The sequence below is a fragment of the Crocuta crocuta genome, unplaced genomic scaffold (assembly GCF_008692635.1).
Source record: "Crocuta crocuta isolate KB4526 unplaced genomic scaffold, BGI_CrCroc_1.0 scaffold279, whole genome shotgun sequence".
In the NCBI taxonomy this organism is placed as follows: domain Eukaryota; kingdom Metazoa; phylum Chordata; class Mammalia; order Carnivora; family Hyaenidae; genus Crocuta; species Crocuta crocuta.
Window position 1 is genome coordinate 6,077,285 of NW_027551570.1, and position 17,930 is coordinate 6,095,214.

The 17,930-nt window shown below is 40.0% G+C and overlaps 1 protein-coding gene across 3 annotated transcripts in view; it reads left to right on the forward strand.

Moving 5' to 3' along the window:
* Positions 1 to 16,347, forward strand: part of HACL1 (2-hydroxyacyl-CoA lyase 1) — a 47,287-nt gene extending 30,940 nt beyond the window's left edge. For all 3 annotated transcript variants that reach the window (XM_077750863.1, XM_077750864.1, XM_077750865.1), the window contains 5 exons: positions 107 to 261; positions 681 to 839; positions 2,799 to 2,906; positions 4,284 to 4,470; positions 12,689 to 16,347. In XM_077750863.1, the coding sequence (XP_077606989.1) occupies positions 107 to 261; positions 681 to 839; positions 2,799 to 2,906; positions 4,284 to 4,470; positions 12,689 to 12,721 (642 nt within the window). In that variant the 3' untranslated portion in view covers positions 12,722 to 16,347. The remainder of the gene's footprint in view (positions 1 to 106; positions 262 to 680; positions 840 to 2,798; positions 2,907 to 4,283; positions 4,471 to 12,688) is intronic.
* Positions 16,348 to 17,930: the final 1,583 nt, after the last annotated feature.

Sequence of the window (17,930 nt, forward strand, 5' to 3'; positions counted from 1 at the left end):
ATAGTTGTTGCCTGTTTCCAAATGAGCTTGGTAGTAGCTTATTGACATTGCTCATTTTTCACTGTATCTCAACCTAATTTGATTATATTTCCCTCAAATACTTTAGGAATTAGCTTCCCAAAAATCCCCGACTATGAATTATTACACCGTGTTCTATCATGTTCAAGAACAACTACCCAGAGACTGCTTTGTGGTAAGTGAAGGAGCAAATACTATGGACATTGGACGCACTGTGCTTCAGAACTACCTTCCTCGTCACAGGTAAGGCTTCCAGAAAAGAAATTATAATGTGTTAAATTTGAAACTACAGTAATGCTTGTTCATAAAGCATTTGAGGATGACACATGTTCAGTGTATAAGGACATATTTTATGAAAGTATTCTTAGGTGAGATTTGGTAGAATTTTTATGCTTGGTGTATCTTTGAGGTCATGTGATAATTTCTGTACTTAGTGTTCCAAGGGTATATTCACAGTCTCCCAGGCCATCACGAGAGACTTTTTCCTCTCATACTGCTTATGCTTGACTAGTCGGTTCCTCACAGTCTAAAAACTTTATATTAAAGACAGAGACTGTTTTTATTGTTGTTTATTTTACACGTGAATATGACTAGGTTTGTGCCCACCCACCATCCACAACATGCCCCAGAGGGTTTCATTTTAGGTTTTTTTTCCCCAACAGGCTTGATGCTGGTACTTTTGGAACAATGGGAGTTGGTTTGGGCTTTGCCATTGCTGCTGCTTTGGTGGCTAAAGATAGAAACCCAGGGCAGCGGGTCATCTGTGTGGAAGGAGACAGTGCATTTGGGTTTTCGGGCATGGAAGTGGAAACCATCTGTAGGTAAACAGCATTCATTTCTTTCTCCAAAAGATAAAGACTCACTTGCCTAACAAATGCTTACCAGGTGTTCACCATGTGCCAAATGCCCAGTGCATAGCTCTATGCTGTGTCCTGAGAATGCTAGTATAAAATAACCCCAGGGCCCTTCTCATCCCGGACAGTGTGCTCATGACCTCTTTACTAGATGCCCCAGAACTGTAAGGAGTGGTTTTGAGATCCCTGCAAGACGCTCTGGTCTGAGAAAAGCTTGTTTTGGTCAGGTGAGAGCAGAGCTTTGTGGTTAAGAGCACAGCCTCTGGGTCCATGGTCTGGATTGACCACAACAAAGCCAGGTGATGTGGGTTAACTTACTTTACTAAGCTCCAGTCTCCTCTAAAATAGGGAGAGGAATAGGAATAGTTACTACCTTAGAAGATGGTGGTGAGGAACGAATGAGGTAATCTAGGTAAAGCTCCAGATGATTGCTCACTGAATGTGAGCTGTTCAGATTATGTTTATGGTTGTGAGGATTGTTTACAGGGAGAAACTCATGAGCTATAGATCCTGCAGTGGAAGAATGGGGACTTTTTTCTCCCTAATTATTTAAACTATAGTAAAGTCATTCTTCATTCTTAGCCAGGACTCTTACTAGACCTTTTGTAAATCATGTTTTGGGAGCTTTTAAAGCTTTGGTATACAACACTTTCAAGATCAGATAGAAAATATGTACTTGTTAGAATGTATATATTGACAACCCAAGTGATATACACCAAAAAGGTGATTTATGAGAAAGCCAGACTTCTAGAGAGTCATGATTCCCATTGAGCATGGAACGCAAGTAGTTACCACAGTCCTGTTACATAACGGTATGCAGTGTAATTTTGTTTTTACACCTCGTCTCAGAAATTATGTGTGCACAAATAAAGCCCATGTTCTTTTGTCAGTCACTCATAAAGTTTAATCATTCTTTTTTTGTGTGTGTTTACAATACTGTTTAGCGCATTATTAAATATACTGTTTTTCTCTATTTATTATACAATGCTTTTCTTTTTTAATTTTTTTCAACGTTTTATTTTTATTTTTGAGAGAGAGAGTGAGAGTGGGAGAGGGGCAGAGAGAAGAGAGACACAGAATCCAAAGCAGGCTCCAGGCTCTCAGCTCTCAGCACAGAGCCTGATGTGGGACTCGAATCCATGAACAGTGAGATCATGACCTGCAGCGAAGTCGGACGCTCAACTGACCGAGCCACCCAAGGGCCCCTATATAATGCTTTTCTAATTTGGAGTGAAGTGGTTTGAGAGAAGGGAATGTATGGTAGTCACTGTATGCTTCCCACAGCATCTAGCAAGTGCTGCTTGTCTGTGAGGAGTTCAGGAAACAGACTGACACTTTTCAAATATACTCCTAGGCACCCCCTGGAAGTGGTGTGTCTGAAGGTATTAAATATGGAAGGTGGAAGGTGTCATTCTTAACACCTGGATCTATGAAAACCAAAGTTCAGAAAAGCTCAGTGAGGTCCACAGATGCCTAATGCTAGAACCTAGTGTTCTTACACCCTTTGTGACTCCATGTTTCCATTAATGATTTGATGTTACTTATTAGGTAGCAAATGTTTAATTTTTTTTTAAATATTTTTATTTATTTCTAGGAGAGAGAGAGAGAGCATGAGCAGGGGAGGGCCAGAGAGAGAGGGAGACACAGACTCCAAAACAGGCTCCAGGCTCTGTGCTGGCAGTCAGCACAGAGCCCGACGCAGGGCTCGAACCCACGAACCGCGAGATCATGACCTAAGCGAAAGTCGGACGCTTAACTGACTAAGCCACCCAGGCGCCCCTCAAATGTTTTATTTTTAGTCTTACCCTAATATTACAAAAAACTTATTGCTAAAAAACTACCCATTTTTAAATTAAAGTTTCAGCCTGAAGATAAAGTACTTTAGAATGAAGAATGATTTCCTTTGTATTTTGCTTTCAATTTTAGGTACAACTTGCCCATCATACTTTTGGTGGTGAATAATAATGGAATTTACCAAGGTTTTGATGCAGATAGTTGGAAGGAATTGTTAAAATTTGGAGATGCTACTGTAGTGTAAGTAACCCAGAACAATGTGTATTTATTTTCCTTCATCTGTTTTAATCTCTCCTTACAATGTCTGCTGTCTTACACTGTGCTTTGGTGGTGTGTGTATTGTTTATTTATATGGTCAGCCCTCCTAAAGCACGGGAACCCTGTCTGCATGGCTCCTGTTTGTACAGCCACTCATGATGGGGTGCTTCAGTAAATAATTTATGACCAGGGAGCCACTAAAGACTTGGACACTTAAGATGGATGTCGAAGCTTTGTTTATGAAAGGGCTTGTTGCAAAATGCTTCCAGTCCTTCTAATACTATTACACAATGGAGGAAATGGATGTTAACACATTGTTTATGATCCAGAGATCTTCCTTCTTTTTACTACTTAACTAATTCTTGATTATCTGATGGCAGAGTCAAACTATGACAGTATTGTATCTAGCTGTGTGGGAGTCAGCCCCAGTGTGGAGTGGGATGTGAGTATGTTTGCTTATGCCTCACTGACTCCATTTCTCATTTTGTTGTTATTTGGTGCTTTGCCATAACCATTCCTTTCTTTTTGTTTTTCTTTTGAATTCATAGTAGCTGATGGTGTAGCCTGCACTGTTCAGTATAGTAGCTACTAGCCTTGTGTGGCTATTTAAATTAAATTTAAAAATCAGGGGGCGCCTGGGTGGCTCAGTCAGTTCAGCGTCTGACTTCAGCTCAGGTCAGGATCTCATGGTCCATGGGTTTGAGCCCCGCGTTGGGCTCTGTGCTCACAGCTCAGAGCCTGAAGTCTGCTTCTGATTCTGTGTCTCCCTCTCTTTCTGTCCCTCCCCTGCTCTGTCTCTCAAAAATAAACAAACATTAAAAAAAATTTTTTTTAATTTAAAAATCAGTTCTTATTTTTTTTAATGTTTATTTATTTTTGAGAGACAGAGAGACAGAGCATCAGAGCATGAGTGGGGGAGGGGCAGAGAGAGAAGGAGACGCAGAATCTGAAACAGGCTCCAGGCTCTGATCTGTCAGCACAGAACCTGATACAGGGCTCAAACTCACAAACTATGAGATCATGTCCTGAGCTGAAGTCGGACACTTGACTGACTGAGCCACCCAACACTCCAAATCATTTTCTTATTTTAACTAGTCACATTTCAAGTGCTCACAGCAACAGGTTGCTAGTGGCTATTATAGTGGATAGCACAGATATAAATATAAAACATTTCTATTATCACAAAAAGTCCTATTGGACATTGCTATATAGACAATAAAAAACATATGGAAAGTTTAAAGTACTGGCATTTTTGTTTAAGGGTTGGACATAAATGTATACCTTTCAGTCAGCCTAAATTTTTCCACAGATTATTTCAGAAAATGACCTTCTTTTCTGTTGACTTATGACCTTTTTTAGGGCCCCTCCAGTCTGTCTTTTGCCGAACTCACATTATGAGCAGGTTATGACTGCATTTGGAGGCAAAGGGTATTTCGTACAAACACCAGAAGAGCTCCAAAAATCACTGAGGGAGAGCTTGGCAGACACAACTAAACCTTCTCTTATCAATATCATGATCAAGCCACAAGCCACACGGAAGACCCAGGTAAATTCAGTTGCTAAGCAGAAATCAGAAATGCATCTCCCATCCTATCCCTGGAAGTATCTACCAAATAGAACACTCTGTTGTTTCTAAACCATTTCTGAGTTTGGCACTTTCTTGTGTTTTTTCAATAAATAATTGTTGAAATAGGTTGTATTACTAGAACCTGGACTCAGCCCTCACCTAATGGCTTACAGTCCAGCAGGGGAGAGGAATAACCTAGTCACCTAACAACTAAACGCGTCAACAACAGAGTGAGGCAACTGCTCTGAAGGAAAAGCACCCAGTTCTGAACAAATATACTCATGGAATCTGATTTATATTGGAGTCACAGGGGAAGGCTTCTCAGAGGAACTGATTGATACTTAAGCTGAGATCCAAAAGATAAGTAGGGACAATCTCAAGATAAGAGACTAGAAAAGAGATGTGCAAAGGCTCTGTGGCAGCAAGGACCATGGCAGGTCTGAGGAACTCAGTGAAGGCCAGAGTGGTTGAAAGGCAGAATGGGAGTGGGGGGCAGACTGGGAGGATGAGACTATAACAGGATTTGTGCAGTGACATTCAAAACTGGTTACTTTGGCCTCCATAACAAAACTGCACTGTAGATGACAGCAGTAAAATAAATGATAAGGTATGTAATGTAATCCTCTCCCATCTCAGATTAAGTTGCTTTTCATACTTAATTTTGTGTGCTGATCCTGGTCCTGCCACTTGTCCTCTCTTATATACCCATCTTCCATGCTTACACATTGTGTATCAGTCACTGCTTCAGAGCAGATCATTTTTTCAAGAAGTTTCTGTCTTGGTTCTTTATACATATATATGCTGTGAGATCTTTTTTTTTTTCTTAAATAGTTTATTGTCAAGTTGGTTGCCATATAACAACCAGTGCTCATCCGCACAAGTGCCCTCCTCCATGCCCATCTCCCCCTTCCCCTCCCCCCTACACCCATCAGTCCTCAGTTTGTTCAAACCATTCAAGGGTCTCTCATGGTTTGCCTCCCTCCCTCTCCCCCGCTATTTCCCCCCTACGTCTTCCCCACCGTCCTCTGTTAAGTTCCTCCTAATCCTCCTATACGTGCAAACATATGGTATCTCTCCTCCTCTGCTTGACTTATTTCACTCAGCATAACACCCTCANGTATTTCCCTGATGATGAGGGACTCAGCATCATTTCATGTGTCTGTTGGCCATCTGGATGTCCTCTTTGGAGAAGTGTCTGTTCATATCTTCTGCCCATTTCTTCACTGGATTGTTTGTTTTTCGGGTGTGGAGTTTGGTGAATTCCTGATGGATTTTGGATACTAGCCCTTTATCTGATATGTCATTTGCAATTACCTTTTTCCATTCTGTCAGTTGCCTATTGGTTTTATTGATTCCTTTGCCATGTAGAAGCTTTTTATCTTGATGAGGTCCCAATAGTTCATTTTTGCTCTTGATTCCCTTGCTTTTGAGGATGTGTCAAGTACGAAATTGCTATGGCTGAGGTCAAGGAGGTTGATTTCTGCTTTCTCCTCTAGGGTTTTGATGGTTTCCTGTCTCACGTTTAGGTCCTTTATCCATTTTGAGTTGATTTTTGTGCATGGTGTGAGAAAATGATCTAGTTTCATTCTTCTGCATGTTGCTGTCCAATTCTCCCAACACCATCTGTTAAAAAGGCTGTCTTTTTTCCATTGGATATTCTTTCCTGCTTTGTCAAAGATCAGTTGGCTGTANATTCTATTCCATTCCATTGGTCTATGTGTCTGTTTTTGTGCCAATACCATACTGTCTTGATGATGTCAGCTTTGTAGTAGAGGCTAAAGTCTGGGATTATGATGCCTCCCATTTTGGTTTTCTTCTTCAATATTACTTTGGCTATTCAGGGTCTTTTGTGGTTCCATACAAATTTTAGGGTAGTTTGTTCTAGTTTTGAGAAGAATGCTGGTACAATTTTGATTGAGAGTGCACTGCATGTGTAGATTGCTTTGAGTAGTAATGACATTTTAACAATATTTATTCTTCCGACCCATGAGCATGGAATGTTTTTCCATTTCATTGTGTCTTCTTCACTTTCCTTCATAAGTTTTCTATAGTTTTCATCATACAGACCTCCTATATCTTTGGTTAGGTTTATTCCTAGGTATTTTATGGTTTTTTGTGTAGTTGTGAATGGGATCAGTTTCTTGATTTCCCTTTCTGTTGTTATTATTGGTGTGTAAAAATGCAACTGATTTCTGTACATTGATTTTGTACCCTGCAACTTTGATGAATTCATGGATCAGTTCTTGTAGGCATCCGGTGGAGTCTGTCGGGTTTTCTATGTAGAGTATCATGTCATCTGCAAAAAGTGAAAGTTTGACTTCTTTTTTGCCAATTCTGATGCCTTTTATTTCCTTTTGTTGTCTGATTGCTGACACTAGGATTTCCAGCACTATGTTAAACAACAGTGGTGAGAGTGGACATCCCTGTCGTGTTCCTCATCTCAGGGGGAAAGCTCTCAGTTTTTCCCCCAGTGAGGATGATGTTAGCTGAGGACTTCTCATAAATGGCTTTTATGATGTTTAAGTAAGTTCCTTCTATCCCGACTTTCTCGAGGGTCTTTATTAAGAAGGGATGTTGTATTTTGTCAAAAGCTTTTTCTGCATCTATTGACAGGATCATATGGTTTTTATCTTTTCTTTTGTTAATGTGATGTATCACATTGATTGATTGGCAAATATTGAACCAGCCCTGTAACCCAGGAATGAATTCCATTTGATCATGGTGGATAATTCTTTTCATGTGCTGTTGCATCCAATTTGCAGGTACCTTGTTGAGGATTTTTGCATCTGTATTCATCAAGGATATTGGCCTGTAGTTCTCCTTTTTTGCTGGGTCTCTATCTGGCTTGGGAATCAAAGTGATGCTGGCTTCATAGAATGAGTCCGGAATTTTCCTTCGATTTCTATTTTTTGGAATAGCTTGAGAAGAATGGGTATTAACTCTGATTTAAATGTCTGGTAGAATTCCCCAGGGAAGCCATCTGGCCCAGGGCTTTTATTTGTTGGGAGATTTTTGATAACTGATTCAATTTCTTCATTAGTTATGGGTCTGTTCAGATTTTCTATCTCTTCCCGTGTGAATTTTGGTAGTGAGGGTGTGTTCAGGAATTTTTCCATTTCTTCTAAATTGTCCAGTTTGTTGGCATATAATTTTTCATAGTATTCCCTGATAATTGCTTGTATTTCTGAGGGAATGGTTGTAATAAGTCCATTTTCATTCATGATTTTGTCCATTTGGGTGCTCTCTCTTTTCTTTTTGAGAAGCCTGGTTAGAGGTTTATCAAGTTTGTTTATTTTTTTAAAAAACCAACTCTTGGTTCCATTGATCTGTTCAGCTGTGTTTTTTGGATTCTATATTGTTTATATCTGCCCTGATTTTTATTATTTCTCTTCTCCTCCTGGGTTTGGGGTGCTCATGTTGCTCTCCTTCCACTTCCTTTAGGTATGCTGTTAGATTTTGTACTTGTGCTTTTTCTAATTTCTTGAAATGGCCATTGAAAGTGCAATGTACTTTCCTCTTAGGACTGCCTTTGCCGCATCCCATACAGTTTGAATTGTTGTATTTTCATTTTCATTTGTTTACGTATATTTTTTAACTTCTTCTCTAATTGCCTGATTGGCCCATTCGTTCTTTAGTAGGGTGTTCTTTAACCTCCGAGTTTTTGGAGGTTTTCCAAACTTCTTCCTGTGGCTGATTTCAAGTTGCATAGCATTGTGATCTGAAAGTGTGCATGGTATGATCTCAATTCTTTTATATTTATTGAGGGCTGCTTTATGTCCCAGTATGTGATCTATCTTGGAGAATGTGCCATGCACACTTGAGAAGAAAGTGAATTCCATGGCCTCAGGATGTACAGTTCTGAATGTACCTGTCAAATCCATCTGGTCCAATGTGTCATTCAAGTCCATTGTTACTTTAGTGATTTTCTGTCTAGTTGATCTATCCATTGCTGTAAGCAGAGTATTAAAGTCCTCTGCCATTAGCACATTCTTATCCATAAGATTGTTTCTTTTTGTGATTAATTGCTTTATGTATGTGGGTGTTTCCGCATTTGGTGTGTAGACATTTATAATTGCTAGCTCTTCCTGATGGATAGACCCTGTAATTATATATGATGCCCTTCTTCATCCGTTGTTACTGCCTTTACTTTAAAGTCTAGTTTCTCTGATTTAAGTGTAGCTACCCCGGCTTTCTTTTGACTTCCCGTAGCATGATACATATATTTCTCCATCCCCTTACTTTCGATCTGAAGGTGTCCTCAGGACTAAAATGAGTTTCTTATAGACAGCAAATAGTTGGATTTTTTTTTAATGCACTCTGCTACCCTATGTCTTTTGATTGGAGCATTTAGTCCATTTACATTCAGTGTTATTTTTGAAAAATATGGGTTTGGAGTCATTGTGTTCTTTGTAGGATTCATGCTTGTGGTGGTGTCTCTGATACCTTGAGTTCCTTGCAACATTTCCCTCATAGAGTCCCCCTCAGGATTTCTTGTAGGGCTGGTTTTGTGGTGACGAATTCTTTCAATTTTTATTTATTTGGAAAGACTTTTATCTCTCCTTCTATTCTGAATGACAGGCATGCTGGATAGTGGATTCTTGGCTGCACATTTTTTCTGTTCATCACATTGAAGATTTCCTGCCATTTCTTTCTGCCACCACTGTGATAGGTTTCCCTTTGTATGTTAGGGCCTATTTATCTCTAGCTGCTTTCAGAATTCTCTCTTCGTCCTTATATTTTGCCAGTTTCACTATGATATGTCATGCAGAAGATGGATTCAAGTTATATCTGGGGGAATTCTCTGTGCCTCTTGGATTTCAGTGTCTGTCTCCTTCCCCAGATTGGGGAAGTTCTCTGCTATAATTTGTTCAAGTACTCCTTCAGCACCTTTCCCTCTCTTCCTCTTCTGGAGTTCCTATGATACGGATATTGCTCCATTTGATTGTATCAGTCAGCTCTCCTTTTGTGTTCCTGGATCAGTTTATCTCTTTTTCTCAGCTTCCTCTTTTTCTTTAATTGTGTCTTCTAATTCATCTATTCTCCTCTCTGCCTCTTCAATCCATGCATTGGATGCCTCCATTTTATTTGCAACTCATTTATAGCATTTTTAATTCATCACAACTATTTTTAAGCTCCATACTCCTTGTAGCAATAGTTTCTCTGATGTCTTCCATGCCTTTTTCAAGCCCAGCGATTAATTTTATGACTATTGTTCTAAATTCTTGTTCAGTTATGTTGCTTATATCTGTTTTGAACAGTTTTTTAGCTGTCATTTCTTCCTGGAATTTCTTTAGAGGAGAGTTCTTCCATTTCATCATTTTGGCTAGCTTTCTATCTCTTGTTAGTTTTAAAACCTTGTTATGCTCTCTGCATCTGTGAGTATTGCTATATTAAAGAAGGCTCTTTGACAGTCCAGGGCCTGTCCATTCAGGAAGTGTCTTTTAATGGTGTCTCTTGGTCTCTCTTGTGGAGACTTTGGTTATTTTATTTCCCTACTCGTATTTGGGACTCTCCACCATGTGTACTTTGGCTTGTTTCTTGAGGTAGCCCTGAAAAGGAATAAAGACAGACAAACACACAGGGAACAAAGGTACGCAAATGCACAGACAAATCCAACAAATACGCAAACCGAAAGGGAAAAGAAAAAAAGGAGAAAAAAAGAGGAAGGGGGAAAAACAAATAATAAAAGTTAAAAAAGAAAAAAGAAGAAAAGAAAAGAAAAGAAAAAAGAAAAAAACCCAAAATACAAAAGACAGTCTCAAAGCATAAAACCAGAATTCCCAGCTACAAATAAAGAGCAGGGTGTGTGCAGTGCTGATGGAAGAGCATATACAAAGAGGGAAATGACAGGGCAGGGAGGAAGCGAAACTGCACAATGACCAGGCAGAGAGACTAAGAGGCTTAATTCAGAGAGAGAAAGAGGAGAATATGGTAAGAGGCGAGGAGAAAAAAACGAAGATAATGTTAACTCAGAGGAACTATATAGCCTGATTATTCCGGAGAGAGAGAAAAAGGTAGTGGTGGAGGTGTGGAATATACATCTAGAGAATGCATTAAAGGTGACTGTTTAAGCAAACCAATGACCAGAGTGCCCAGTCCAGCAGAGGGGAGGGCTACAAATGAGACAATGGAAAATATATCTGAGTAGAAAGAATTGATCTAGAATTAATCACGGCAGTGCATCCATGTTGGTCTTGCCCCAGGCTCCGTTAAAAAAACAAAAACAAAAAAACAGCTCTGTATCCGGGATGGGCGTGGTGCGTGGTTTGGTGTAGGCAGGTCTTAGCCTCCACTGTGGTCCCACTAGGCTGCTCTCTGAGGCCCCGCCTTGGTAGGTGTGGGAAGAAAAATGGCGGCGCCCCAGTCCTTTCTCAAACCAGGCATTGCAAATCACTCTTTTGGGTCCAATGTCCCTGTGCCAGGGGTGTAGCCAAGATGGGCCGTGCTCTATGTCCTAAGCCTCATTTCCAGATCTTAGTCCGAGTGCTTTATTGATACCATCTGAAACACAGTCCTGCAGGTCGCTGCTTCCTTGCCACCTCCAGTAGGGGGAGCGGTGGTGCACCCTTGGGTTGGCTGCCTCCCTACCACTGGGGATGGAGCCGGGAGAGCAGCGGAGCAGTTTCTCCTGGTGCCGTCTGGGACCAGGGCAGCCAGTTCAAAGTCAGTACCCCAGCTAGAACTAAAAACACTCTCTGTGCAAGCCGAGGTTTTTTGTGAGATCTTTTTATGTATTGAACAAGGTAGTAGACCAATGGGCAAATGGATGCCTGGACAATCAGTGAAATGTAAATTAGCTAACTTAGAAACTATAAGATATATAAAATTCTACTGAAATTCTGTTCTATAAAAACAGATATCAGAGACTTTGGTGAAAGGAACAGAACTACAAAATACCAAGAAGGCTATAAACAAAATGGCTATAAGTATATATTTATCTGTAAATACTTTAAGTGTAAATCGATTAAATCCTCCCATCAAAAGAGTAGCTGAATGGATAAGAAAACAAGACCCACCTTGTCTACTGTGTAACAGGAGACTCATCTCAGATGTATGGACACACAGTCTGAAAGTGAAGGGATGGAAAAAGATATTCCAGACAAATGGAAACCAAAAGAAAGCTGGGATAGCTATGTTTATATCAGACAAATAGACTTTAAAACAAACATTGTAATAAAAGACAAAGAGGGACACTATACACTAATACAGGGGTTAATCCAACAAGAAGGTATGACATTTGTGAATATTTATGTACACAACGTAGGAGCACCTAAATATATAAAGCAAATATTAACAGACCTAAAGGGAGAAGTAGCACTACAAAAATAGTAAGGACTTTAGTAAACCACTTACATCAAAGGATAAATCATCCAGACACAAAATCAATAAGGAAACATTGGCCTTAAATGACACCTTAGATTGGATGGATTTAATGGGTATATTCAGAACACATGCAAAATAGACAGTCTTGAGACCACGTTAGTCACATTAAGGCCTAATGAATCGTCCCCTCTCCGCTAGTGAATTCAGGTTTCTAATGATCTCTTCTCCAACTTCTCTGTGGATTTTGGGAGTATTGCTGGAGAAATTTAAGTTCTTCTTCTCCTCTTCTTTAACTCCATAAGGATCATCCTTATATTTTTTGAATCACTTCAACATGAGTTATCCTCATTCCAGAAAATTCCACACATATTATTGTTTCCAAGCTGTTTGTTTTCATTGATTGTCTGTGTGTCCATCTGCCATTTGACATTGATTTGCAGTATAACCTGGCTGCTTCCTGCTATACTGTAGAGAGAACCTAATCTCTGCAGTCCCCTCCGTGCAGGCCACATGGCGGGGGGGCGGGGTGAGCCCTGAGAAGGCGTGGCTTCTGTGCACTGCTCTTCCTACCCAGCTGCTTCTCAGATTTGGCAACTTCCCCCTTTTTTCTTCTTGTGACTCTACTTCTGGTCCTTTCAGACTAGTTTTTTTGTGCCCTGATTACTGGTTAATAGTTGTTTTGTAGGACAAGACAGCAAGATTCACAATGAGTTTTTAGCTTCTTTTTGGGAAAAGCACAAGACCAATGACAAACCTCATTACCGCCATTGTGGTAAATGTGGTTATAATGAGGCTTTTAGATTTTAGAGCAAACAAAAGATAGTTTGATACAGTTACTTCTTTCATTCAGTGTTTGTTGTCTTTTTTTTTCTAGGATTTTCACTGGCTGACACGCTCTAATATGTAAAGATGTGTGGGAATGGTCTTGAGGAGTTTTCTTTCTTGTAAGATGGAATTTTATTTTCCACAGCAAAATTACTAAAATGTTAAAATTATTATACATATATATTGTTCTAACTTTATGAATTGGGGTTTTGTTTTGTTTTGTTTTGTTTTGTTTTTTTCTGGAGAGAACTTACTGAGTTCATGCCATACCCAAACTGATAATTTCAGGGTATATTTAGATTAGCAACCTTAGTTTATGTGTACCACATTGAGACCAACAGAGTCAACAGTCTTTTAATATATAAAGAATTCTTATAAATAAGAAAAATATTAACACACTAGTAGAAAAATGAGCAAAGGGCATGAATGTATAATTAATGGAAAAATATGATAAAATGAGTATGAATAAATATGAACGGGTATGAATAAATGTGAATGCATAAGTTAGATGGCCAGCCCTTATTTTTGCCTATCCACTTGGCAAAGCACTTTCAAAATTATAATTCTCTGTGACAGTGAGGGTAAAATGAAGACAGCACTGCTGTGTCATGGTGGAAGATGAAATTGGTACATTTTCATAGAGTAATTCTAGTAGTGCTTGTATTTGGAATCTCAGATATGTTCATACTGAGCCTGGAGTGGCTCAGTCGATTAAGCGTCCAACTCTTGGTTTCGGCTCAGGTCATGATCTCATGGTTTCTTTCATGAGTTCAAGCCCCACACTGGACTGTGCGTTGACAGCATGGCACCTGCTTGGAATTCTCTCCCTCGCCCACTCTGCACTCCCCCCACTTGCTCTGTCTCTGTCTCTCTCAAAATAAGTAAATAAATTTTTTTAAAAATGTTCATACACCATACCTTTTGATCCAGGGAGCCTATTTAGAGAATATATCCTAAAGAAATAATAAAATATTTGGTCAAATATTTATATGGAAGGCCATTCAGCACAGTTTAGGAACAATGCTAATGTTTAATAATAAAACACTGGCTTCATATATTATGACCTGTTGACCTCATAAAATAAAAATTGTGGTAATGACTTTGTATAGGGACACCTGGGTGGCTCAGTAGGTTAAGCATCTGACTTTTCATTTTGGCTCAGGTCATGATCTCATGATCATGGAATCAAGTCCCTTGTTACCCAGTGTGGAGCCTGCTTAAGATTCCTTCTCCTTCTCCCTCTGCCTCTTCCATACCTGTTCTCTTTCTTAAAAAAAAGTATGTATAAATGGAGGGATAATCATAATATAATACTAGTGAAAAGACAAGCTACAAAATGGATGGACCCAGGTCAGGGTATATACCTGTATTTGCAGAGTCAGACATACACAGAAAAAAAAGATAGCCACAAAATAAACCAAAATGTTAACATAACATGTTAATGGACTTATAGGCAATTTTTACTCCCTTTATTTTTTATTTTTACAAAATTTTAAAAGTTATTATATAATTTTTTATCAGAAGCAGACATTATTTTAAAAGGATATTAGAAATGGAAAGTATCATTTATGATCTAGAATTTTACATGAATTGGGGCATAGGACTCTATCTCAAAGTTCAGCTGGTTTGCAACATACACATCAGTCTTGTCTCCATTGGCTACTTAGGGGCATAAGTGACTTCTACAGAGTGGAGTCCAGCTTTGAGAGGTAAATCCAGAAGACACATGCAGGGAGCTGTGGTTTCACCCAGCGAGCCCCTGAAATTGGGCCCATGCAGCAGATATGCTTATGTGCTTCTGAGGTACACACTAGAGGACTTGGGCTGCATAAAAGCAAAGAGAATATCAAAAGGAGTGTTGAGAGTAGGTAGCTCGTGTAGCCTCATCAGTGTCCTACTCTGCCTTTGGACAGTTGCCTCTGGCAGCCAAGTACACTGCAAGATTTTGCTGTAAAGTAGTGTGGAAGGTTTGATGAATATTTGTGAACTGAAGTATATAAATATAAATACCAGATATAATTTGGGGGAAATGCTTGTTCCCTAGCCACATTTAGCTCGAGGGAAAAAAACATGTCAACATGTTAGTAGACTATCCAGCAGAGGTCAGTCTGAGCATATGAAGACCAGATTAGTCTAGGAGCACTTTGATGACGCTATCCATTGACTACTTATTTTATAACAGTAATCTTGAAATTAATTTTCTTCTAAAAATTTTTCCTTAGAAGGATAAGATATTGAAGAAGCCCCTCTAAGATGAATCTATTGGTTGGTAATCAAATTCACCTTGATACACCATTTTGCACCTCCTAGTTGATTTAATGAACACTCTTACATGATCCTGGTATGTTGAATACTCAAGTGTCTCATAGAAACTGAACTTTGAAAGATTAAGGTTGCTTTCTTGATTTAGGAAAACTAAATCTAGGGTGGGAAATGACTTCTTGGGTTAGTTCCTCTACTCGTATTCTTTCTAAAAGCTTTCACACTTCCTGAGATTGTTTGGGAATTCAAAATGCTATCCTGAAACTCCTAGCCCAATGCCTGGCATATAGAAGGCACACTGATGCTACTGTGTCTCAGGAATATGGGACTTTAGAGGAGATGCTGCCTGGAATTACATCCTGCCTAGCAACGTGGCTTCACGTTTTAAATAAATGGTTCTTACTTCCCCAAATAGATAAGTCATTTCCTGGAAAATGAGTTATGTGTTTTCACTTACCTTTTTTTAAATTTTTAAATTTTTTTTTTTAATTTCTGAGAGAGAGACACACACAGCATGAGCAGGGGAGGGTCAGAGAAAGAGGGAGCCACAGAATCTGAAGCAGGCTCTAGGCTCTGAGCTAGCCGTCAGCACAGAGCCCGACACGGGGCTCAAACCCATGAACCATGAGATCATGACCTGAGCCGAAGTCCGACGCTTAACCAACTGAGCCACCCAGGTGCCCCATTTACTTACCTTTTTTTAAAGTTTATTTATCTAAGTAATGTCTACACCCAGCATGAGGCTTGAACTCACAACTATTGAGATCAAGAGTCACATGCTTTCTGACCGACCCAGCCAGGCACCACTGTTTTTACTTCTTTATACAGCCACCTGCTCTGCAGGGGTTCACTAAATAATAGTTGAATGAGAATTCATGATGGTTGGAAATATCTCACGGGATATTTTCTATATATTTTTTTTTCTTTTAACACATGCACCTTTGAAGTAGCTCAGCTTATCATGTGAAGTGAGTATATTTTCCATAGGAGAAAAAGTCTCAACTCTGTTACAAAGAAATAGTAGGACTTTTGAACACCAAAGGAAAATGAAAATACGGAATCCAAAAATATTTTTGTTCCCTTACTGTCTGCAATACACTTCACTAGGCAGCGGGGAGCAGTGCCTTCCCATGTGGAAGTGGCAGGTGAGTGAAACAAATGGAAATTCAGTGACTAGGATAGCATTTCATTTGAATGCATTAAGAAAGATGGAAGCCAATTAAATTCCAGATGGGAACTGTGACTGAGAAACCCTGATAAAACTGACTCTGCTACCTACATTGGAAAACAAAATGTGTACAGAAACAAGTCTGAAGCATCTACTGTTTTCTAGTTGCATTTTCTGCTGCTAATGTGAATAATGGAGTAATGTGGACAAAGGAAATCGAAGATCCTATGAATTCTTCCCATTAATAAGGTGGCAAATAAAAGTATACCTTGCTTGGATTCAGATCTGACAAGCAGCGCTGTCTACACCTCTGGTTTTCACTGGATTATCGTAGGCTCTTCCGTCCCGTCTAAGGCCTTTCTCAGGAGAAGGCCTACCCAGTCTGTGAATCTATGGTATATCCAGGTTGTATGTTTACTCCAATTAGGGATCAGAGAAAGGCACACCCGAAAGCCCCTGGATCTCCAGTTTTGAAGTTTGAAGGAAACACTTAAAGTTTTGACTCAGGCCTGGAAATATCCACAGAGATGGCATCATCCACAATTTTGTACTTTGTATCCAGCAATCACTAGAATGACCTATGGTCTATGGAATGGTTAATCAACAGCCACGTGGCTCAGGCCCTGGCCCCAGCAGTTTCCTGGGAATTGCCTCCCTCCCTCCACTGATGAAGGTGGGCTCAGGAAATCAGATCCGGTTTCACCTTAGCCTGAGTTTTGCTCATGCTGTTTCTACTGCAGTGCCCTGTGCACGCCTACCAATCTTTGCCATGTGCAATCAACTATATCCTTTAAGGTCCAGCTCAAAAGACCCCACTTCTGTGAACTGCTCTCCCTCCCAGCACTCCTACAGAACCCCGTATGTGCCTCTCACTACTCAGAATGTTCATGGTTAATTCCCATTGCCCTTCCCTACTCAGCCGAGTGTCTGTGTACCCAGATGTCACCCACCCTCATCTTCTAGGGCTGGTGTCCCTTTGCTCCCATTTGGCATGCTTCTCTGAGTTCACCCCTGAAGGGTCCACTTCCAAATGGCATACAGCATCTAAACCCCACAGTCATTTTCCTGCAGGGGAGGAGGCCCAGAAGGGGGTGAGATCCCCAAAGCTGCAGCAGCCTCAGGCAAGGGTTCAGGGAGACAGATGAGCCACCAAGGATCAGAAACCCTCCCCTCCCCTCCACCGGGGTATTGGATGAGCCTCACAGTTCTTAGAGCAGTGTTGGGGAGGTGAGTGGGTGCCGTGAGGCCCTGACACAACTGAAGTTCATTCCCACTCTGGCAACATGGAGGGTAAAATTAAGTTGAATTCCTAAATATAAATATTTCTTCCAGACTTGAGTGCTTTGGACTGAAATTTATGCCCACTACACCCAAAAACGATTTCATCACTCAGTGCCATCTCTGCTTCCCACCTTCCACCAGCCACTCTGTCTCCCTCCTCACCATCCTACCTACATTTTCATTTTCCAGAATTTTCATGTGGTTCTCTTCACTTAATTATTTTTGTATATTAACTTCAGTAGCACACACACACACACACACACACACAAATCTGGTATTTTCCTTGGCGTGTGCTTTAAAATACAGTGTAATACGGCACATCATAGTAAAAATGGCAAAATACAAGGACAAAGAGAGAATTTTGAAAGCAGCTAGGGAGAAAAGGGCCCTAACATACAAAGAGAAACCTATCAGAGTGGTGACAGACCTATCTACTGAAACGTGGCAGGCCAGAAAGGAATGGCAGGAGATCTTCAATGTGATGAACAGTAAAAATATGCANATGATAATAAACTATTTGTAAAAAAAAATAAATAAATAAAATACAGTGTAATAATAGAAAAACCCGAGACTCACTAAG